This window comes from Lathyrus oleraceus, chromosome 6 (assembly GCF_024323335.1).
Source record: "Lathyrus oleraceus cultivar Zhongwan6 chromosome 6, CAAS_Psat_ZW6_1.0, whole genome shotgun sequence".
NCBI classification, from domain to species: domain Eukaryota; kingdom Viridiplantae; phylum Streptophyta; class Magnoliopsida; order Fabales; family Fabaceae; genus Lathyrus; species Lathyrus oleraceus.
In genome coordinates, this window is record NC_066584.1 from 286,251,691 (window position 1) to 286,260,167 (window position 8,477).

Here is an 8,477-nt window from a genome sequence, read left to right on the forward strand (position 1 = left end):
AGTTACTTCACTTCATAGTTAGTAGAAGAATAGATATATATAGTTAGGAAATTCTTCTTTTATGTTGTTTTGAAATAGTTGCGTGAATAATTTAGGAAAACCATGGATAAAAAATGGATGTCTGCCGATCGATTGTCGAAAGAGTACGAGAATGGGGTATTGGAATTCGTTAAGTTTGCTGTTGAACAAGTCAAAGACCCCAGTCGAATGAAATGTCCTTACACAAAATCCAAAGCAAAAGATAAGGGGATTGCGCGGGAAATCGAGTCAGTTGCATCGCAAAAAGAGGTACATCACAATTATATGCTATTTAGATTCCTGTTAATTCGTCATCTTACACTTCACCTTACTAATTATATGATATTTAGATTCCTGTTGCTAAGAAGACTGAAATTTCCAAGAGGACCGGGGCTAAAAAGAAAAATCCTTCCAAGTATAGAGCGTGCCTCCATACATATTTAGAAACGACAGATATTTCGGATGGATGTGTTCGTTTAATACCTATGGATGGAGCTATTTTTGGTTTTGAGTATGCCGAGCCATTGGGTAAAGAGGATTTTGATCAAATTTTGTATCATACGCAATTAAGCGTTGGTGTTATCAACACATACATGAGGTATATCCGATCTACTTTGTTTAAATTCTTGAACAAGTTATTTACTCGTTTCATATGAATAGTCTAAATGTTAATGATGTTTTTATATAAGGTATTTATATGACAAATTGATGGGTCCGCGTGGGTTGGAGCAAAGATTCTCATTCTTAAATCCCATGAAAACGAACTTAACCGAAATGATAAGAAAACCAGATGAAGTCAGGACGTATGTAGTCGAGCGCTTTATGGCCGACACAGATAGAGAAAAGTTGTTCTTTTTACCGTTTAATACCGGCGACGGGTTAGTTCTTCAATCTAAATTCATCTGTTATAATTTTTCATATTTTGACGTCGTGTAGAAAGTTTCCATCTAACATTTGTTTTATTACAGTGGACATTGGTTGTTGGTCGCGATAAATCCTTTTAAAGAAATTGTGTATTATTTGGATTCTTTACACAATGATTGGACAACATACCCTGCTATGAAGACGATAGTTGACACGTAAGTGCAAATAACCCAATATTCGTGTGTATACTTATTTATTTATGTGAATTGTTCTAAATATTCGTTTATATTTCATTATAGCATTATACAAACTGTTCGAGCACAAAGAAAAATTCAAGTACCAAAGAGAAAAGCCAATAACATTACATGGAATAGAGTGGAGGTATATTAATTATCACAATTTTGATTATATTAGTGATGACACATGATAAAACTTAGGATATTTATCCATATTGTTTTTCCATGTGTAGTGTCCTCGACAGCGTAATAATATAGATTGTGGATATTACACGTTGAGGTTTATGAAAGAAACTCTTCTTATGGATCGAACAGATATTCCATCTGATGTATGGATTTCTAACTTATGAGTTATTTTCATATTTAACACATATTTCTCATAATTAAATAGATTTAACTAAATCATACTATGTTATATTATTATGTAGTACTTTGATGAATATAGATGTGCTTATTACTCAAAAGATCAGTTGGATGAAATTAAAGAGGAATTGTGTCAATTCATTATCGAGCTACAGGTTTTGTGAGGTATTGAACTCTTACTTTAATTTTGAATGTGATCTGAATAACTTTGAGTGAATTCCATTTGCTTACTACAATCTTTATTTGGTGTTGTTTCAGGTTATATAGCATATTTAGAAGATAGAACTAGAATGTGTTGAAATACATTTTGATTAGCATTTTTGGAGGTTATTAGAAATGTGTAGATTTTTTGTAAAGGCAAACATTTTCAAGTATATATATAAATACTCAAAAAACTGCTGAAATTAGAAGTATATTGTGTTGAACTATAATGTGTTTATAATGCATATAGATTTTCAAGTATATGTGCATATTCAGAAGATAGAACTACAATGTGTTGAACTATAAGGTGCATATAGATTGGATTCAAGCTCCAATTTATGAAAATCTGCTGAAATTTGCAATTTACAGGTGCTAAATAATGTGGTGAAAACGTATAAAAAGATCCTCCAAAATTTGGAGTCTTAGACAGCGCTTTTAGGCAAAAAGCGCTGGTAAAGGCATTTTAATTTTGACCTTAGACAGCGCTTTTATCAAAAAAGCGCTGGCATAGGTGGTTAATTCAACAAAATATAGTGTAAAAAAGCGCTGGCATAGGGTGGGCTATACCAGCGCTTTTTCTGTAAAAGCGCTGGTATAGCCCACCCTATGCCAGCGCTTTTTTACACTATATTTTGTTGAATTAACCACCTATGCCAGCGCTTTTTTAGTAAATTAAGCGCTGTCTAAGACCTATACCAGCGCCAGTATAGCCAGCGCTTTTAAGCGCTGTCTAATGTCAAAAAAAGCGCTGTCTAATCCCTTGTTTGGCATAGTGTATGTTTCTAAATTTCTCATACAAATGGAATATTTGAGTTACGACCGATTAGTATTAGTATTTGATCTTCAAATTGTATGAGTAAATAAATTTGGTTATCGTTTCTCGAATTTGGATAGTTTTGAAATTGAATTGCTTGATGCATATAATTTTTGTGACTATGTTGGTGATTCACTTAAAAATAATGAATGAATGAATATGAAAGGGTGATGATACAGTTTATTGACGATGCTAATGTTAAAACTTTGGTTTTATAGAATTATGAATGAATGAATGTGAAAGAGTGATGGTACACTTTATTGAGGATGTTAATGTTAAGTATGTTTTTAGTCTTCTAAATATATATAACAATTTTTTTCATTTCTCTAAGTATATTTTTAATAATATAGATCATGATTTGTTTAAATAAAGAAGAAATGTATCTCACAATTATTTTATTCTCTAAATATGTTTAATTTCTTAATTGATATTATATTTAATCATAACTATAGTGTTAACGTGCATGGCAAGTTAATCATTCAACATCGCATGGTTCTATCAATATGGCATAGCTCCTCTTGTAGTTTGATCTTGGATCACATTAGCTTAATGTAGGCTTACTATAGAGGATTACACCTAAGCTTATGTTAGTTACATTTTGTTAGAAGTTGTTAGAGTTTAACCTCTATATAAGATCACATTGTAACTAACTTCACCAGGATGAATGAGTTCTCTCTCAGTGTTCACTCTTTCTACCAACTTTACATCCATCTTCATCATGATTCATGAAAACTTCATGATGATATAAGAGCTCTTTTGAGCTCTGATGCACATCGCTTCCTTCAAAATGGTCTGTGGTGGCACCAATGTTGTTGATGCTCTGATTATTGATGTTCCATTTTAAGATCTATCATAACAACCTGGGAATGTATACTACGTTCATCCTTCAGAAGGACCTTCTTTTATATCAGTTAAACTTGTTCTAACGCATTCAAACTACCATTTATGGAAGAGGTCCATGTGACATGCACTTGGTCGAAAGAACACATTTGTTTTTGTTGATGGATCAATTCCAATTCTCGAAGAATTTGATCAGAGTTTCAAAGCTTGGAATCGTTGTAACATGTTAAAACATATGTGGATCATGAATTCAGTTGATAAACCTATTGCACAAAGCACCATCTTCCTCGAGAATGACATTGATGTATGGAATGAGCTTAAATAGCTCTTTTCATATCGTGATTTTATTTGCATTTCTAAATTATAATGTGAAATCTCTGCTTCAAAGTAACATTCACGATCTATTTATGAGTTTTTCACAACTTTGAAAGTTCTTTGGGACAAAATTGAAGAATATTTTTCAATACTTGTATGCTCGTGTCCATATCGGTGTGTATGTAACACAATACTAGGTAATGCTAGGATTCAACATGAAGTAACATGTTCAGTTTATTTTCTCATTGATTTGAATGACACTTTTGATTTGGTTTGTTCTCAATTCTTGTTGATGAATCTCTTACCTAACATAAACAAGTTTTTCTCCATGGTGCTACAACATGAAATACAGTTCAAAACTTCAGTTATTGATGATTCCAAGATACCCATAAATGCAGCTGACTACAAAAGGCCTCTAAGGAGGTGGTGTGGCAATGGTTCCCCCTCATTTGGCACCAAGAAAGTTTGTACACACTGTGGTAAAACTAGTTACATAGTCGATACATGTTGCAAGAAGCATGCATTTCCTTCTCATTTTGGAAAAGGTAATCTATTTTCAACCTTTCTTCACTTTAATCACATGAAGAAAAATATGATGTTGATGACTAATGAAGCCACAAAGGGACTGCTTCTTATACCTTTACCAAAAGATCAATATGATCAATGTATGAATCTACTACACCCTTTAAGTTCTCTTGGAAACTCGGGTGCATCCTTTAGCAGAGTAAACATGGAATCACATGCTAGTCATCATGTTACATCAAGTATATCCAAAATTTCTCAATCTTTAAATCATGTCAACATTGGATATTGGATTGTAGATCCTGGTGACACTTACCACATATGTTCCTTCATGAAGCTTTTTTATTCTTATCAATTAATTGCACCAATCAACATTAGGTTACCTAATGATCATATGGCAATGGCAAAATATTCTAGAATTGTTACTTTATCATCAAGTCTGATTGTTCAAGATGTTCTATTTGTACATGATTTTAACTTGAATTTATTGTCAGTTCCATAGTTATGTCTTTATCTTAATTGTGTAGGGAATTTTAATAATGAAAACTATTCAATTCATGAAAATAAGAGCTTGAGGAAGATTGGTTTAGATGATTTAGTTGAAATATTGTATTATCTGACCATTATACAAGTTTCACATCAAGCCAATACCATTGCATCGCAAGTCCAACAAACATTTGTTCTCATTCCTCAAATATCTCTATGGCACTTTAGAATAGGCCATCCGTCCAATAGAAGATTTCTTAGTCTACATCAACATATACCTCTTATAACCATATGTTAATATTCATCATGTGATATTTTTCATTATGTTAAGCATAGGAAAATTCCATTTCAACTTAGTGTAAATAAAGCAAATCAATGTTATGAGTTGATTCATTTTGACATATGAGGCACTTTGTCTATTCAATCTATACATGGTCACAAATATTTCATAACTTCTCTTGATGATTTCAGTAGATTTACTTGGGTTATCCTTTACAATTCTAAGTCTGAAGTCACAAACCTTGTTCAAAGATTCATACTTATAATTGAAAAACAACATAGGTACAAAGTTAAAATTGTGAGGACATATAATGGTCCTGAGCTCCTTATGCTTGGCTTTTATCTTTCCAAAGGTATTGAACACCAAACCAGTTATGTTGAGACCCCACAACAAAATTTTAGGGTTGAAAGGAAGCACCAACACATTTTAAATGTGGGAAGAGCTTTTCTTTTTCCTTCAAAATTGCCAAAACAATTTTGGTCATATTCCATATTCCATACTACTTACCTCATAAATAGGATTCTTAGCCTTTTACTTCAAAATTAGTCCATATTTTTCATAGATATGGAACTAAACCTGATTTGAACGAGTTAAAAGTGTTTGGATTCTTGTGTTATGCCACTACTTTGTAGAGTCATAGAACCAAGCTCGAATCTAGAGCTAGAAAGAGAGTTTTCTTGGGGTACACACTAAGTGTTAAATGAGTTGTAATCCTTGATATAAATATAAAATACATTTTCATGTTTAGACATGTTACACACCATGATCATATCCTTCTTACTTTAATTCTGATTCACCTCTTTCTTGGGCATACCATTCTAATCATAAGGTTTAATAATGATCCTTCCATAGTCCCTCCATGATGATGATGAGCATCAAACTTCAAGTCTTATTGTCCATGATGATGCTGAAATACACCACATTCATCTAATGATGTTGATTTATAATAAATCATCACTTCTAAATCTATCCATCAACGTGAAGTCAATCCTGAACCTTAAAACCTCAGAAGATCGGATAGACAAACTCATAAACATGTCCATTTATCAAGTTTTATATGCAATCTTTCAAAGAAGTCAATCGATCATGATTCCTCAAGTGTATCATATCCTATTAAAGCTTTTCATTCATTAAATAGTATTTCTACTGCACAAAAAATTTGTGCCTTGTCCATCATTGTTCCAGCTCAGCCTTCTAGTTACAAAGAGGCAAGCAAGCATGAGTGTTGGGTAAAAGCAATGCAATCTGAACTAGAAGCCTTAAAACACAACAAAACTTGGAATTTTGCTAATCATCCATCAGATATCAAACCAATTGTAAGAAAATGGGTTTATAAGGTGAATCATAAGGCTGGTGGTTCCATAGAGAAATACAAGGCAAAACTTATAGCCAAAGGCTACAATCAGGTTAAGGGGTTTGATTTTTTTGGACACATTTTCACCTGTGGCCAAAATCATTAATGTTAGAAATTTGTTGGCATTAACATCCATAAATTCATGGAGTATACATCAATTGGATGTAAACAATTCCTTTCTACATGGAGATTTATATGAGGATGTCTAAATGCCAGTCCCACAGGGTGTCATTAGTCCTAAACCAAATTAAGTGTGCAAATTATTTAAGTCATTGTATGGATTGAGACAAGGTAGTAGAAAATGGTATGAGAAACTAATTTGTTTCCTCATTAGTCAAGGCTACAAACAATCCAACTATGATCACTCTTTATTTACACTTCACACTAATTCACATTTTAACGATTTGCTAGTATATGTGAATGATATCATCTTAACAGATAATTCCTTGGATTAAATCAACTGGGGGAAGGCTACACTTGACACTTAATTCAAAATAAAAGATATTGGGAGGATGAAATATTTTCTAGGCATAGAGGTCACAAACTCTAAAATATGAATTAGCGTTTGTCAAAGGAAATACTATTTAATTTTGTTGAAATACACAAGTCTTATTGCTTCTAAGCCAACAAAAACTCATCTTGATCCATCTGTCAAACTCCATAAAGATACAAGTGACCCATTTAAAGACATACTTAGTTATAGAAGACTAGTTGGAAAATTGATTTAACTCACAACTACTTGATCTTATATAGCCTTTATGACATAATAAATATGCCAATTCCTTGCATCACCAACCACTGCATATTATGACATAACTTGCAGAGTTGTGAAATACTCGAAGGGTTCACTTGGGAGAGGGTTATTGTTCAAAAGACATTGAAACACTCAACTTCTTAGCTTCACAGATGCAGATTGGTTCGGATGTTTGGACACAAGGAAATCTACCTCAGGTTACTGCTTCTTTATTGGCTCTTCCTTGATTTTTGGGAGAGCTAATAAACAAAAAAATGTGTCTTGAAGTTCAACTGAAGCTGAATATCAGGCATTATCCTTTGCAAGTTCTGAGCTTCAATGGCTCGTCTATTTATTGTAGGATTTAGGTGTTCAGTGTAGTAAACCTCTAGTACTATATTGTGATAATCAAAACATCATCCATATTGCAGTAAATCCAGTTTTTCATGAATGCACAAAGCACTTGGAGACTAGTTGTCATTTCGTGAGAGACAAGATATTGCAAGGAACCTTCAAGTGTCTACCTGTTAAGTCCCAAGGATAACTTGCTAATTTCTTTACCAAGCCTTTGCCACCAAAGAGCTCTAGTTCTTTCATTTCCAAGCCTAACATGTTCGATTTGTACAATGGAAAGCTTGAGAGAGGGTGTTGAAGCATAATTACAATGTTGACTTATATGGCAAGTTAAACATTCAACATTACAGGGTTCTATCAATATGGCATAACTCCTCTTCTAATTTGATCTTAGATCACATTAGCTTAATGTAGGCTTACTATAGAGGATTATACTTAAGCTTATGTTAGTTACATTTTGTAAGAAGTTGTTAGAGTTTAACCTCTATATAAGATCACATTGTAACTAACTTCACTAGGATGAATGAGTTCACTCTCACTTTTCACTCTTTCTACTAACTTTACATTCATCTTCATCATGATTCATGCAAACTTCATGAGTTAAAGATTGCAGATTTTTTTCAAGTTATAAAAATACTAAAACAAAAGAAAAAAATTTCAAACTAACTTTATAATTTAGAAATTAAAAAATTGTTTTATAATAAATAAAAAGTAATCTAAAAAATATGAATACAACTTATATATCCAGGTTAGGTTGGATAATTAATAGTGGTGAAGATTCTATGTGGAGTAACGTGATGCATGGCAAGTATGAGCGAAAAGGTTGTGTCTAATGGACTAGTGGCAGCAAAAAGCTATGATTCAAGTTTTTGGAAACATATACTGAAAGTTTGGCCTCTACTTGAAAGCATGATACAATAGGAAATATGTAATGGAAACAGAATCAAGGCTTGGAAAAATTGTTGGATGGAGTCAAATATTAGGCTAAATAATCTTATAGAGGACACGATGAGGTGTAATGAAGAAGATGCTTTGGCATCCTTACCTCTAAGGGAAGATGGATGGGATTAGAATAGGTTGAGGAACCTTCTACCTCA

At 32.8% G+C, this 8,477-nt stretch overlaps 1 protein-coding gene across 1 annotated transcript; it reads left to right on the forward strand.

The window, feature by feature from the left end:
- The first annotated feature begins 207 nt into the window (after positions 1 to 207).
- LOC127095211 (uncharacterized) lies at positions 208 to 1,936 on the forward strand. The gene is made up of 8 exons (XM_051033930.1): positions 208 to 288; positions 369 to 616; positions 708 to 896; positions 987 to 1,097; positions 1,182 to 1,263; positions 1,352 to 1,447; positions 1,547 to 1,646; positions 1,740 to 1,936. The coding sequence occupies exons 1-7, from the start codon at positions 208 to 210 to the stop codon at positions 1,643 to 1,645; spliced, it is 906 nt and encodes a 301-aa protein (XP_050889887.1). The 3' UTR covers position 1,646; positions 1,740 to 1,936.
- Positions 1,937 to 8,477: the final 6,541 nt, after the last annotated feature.

Bases quoted from the DNA above. Each gene is read 5' to 3' on its own strand.
- LOC127095211 (XM_051033930.1), top strand. From the start codon at position 208: ATGAAATGTCCTTACACAAAATCCAAAGCAAAAGATAAGGGGATTGCG. The intron at 1,264-1,351 runs GTATATTAATTA...TTCCATGTGTAG, and splicing joins TTACATGGAATAGAGTGGAG to TGTCCTCGACAGCGTAATAA. The intron at 1,448-1,546 runs GTATGGATTTCT...ATTATTATGTAG, and splicing joins GAACAGATATTCCATCTGAT to TACTTTGATGAATATAGATG.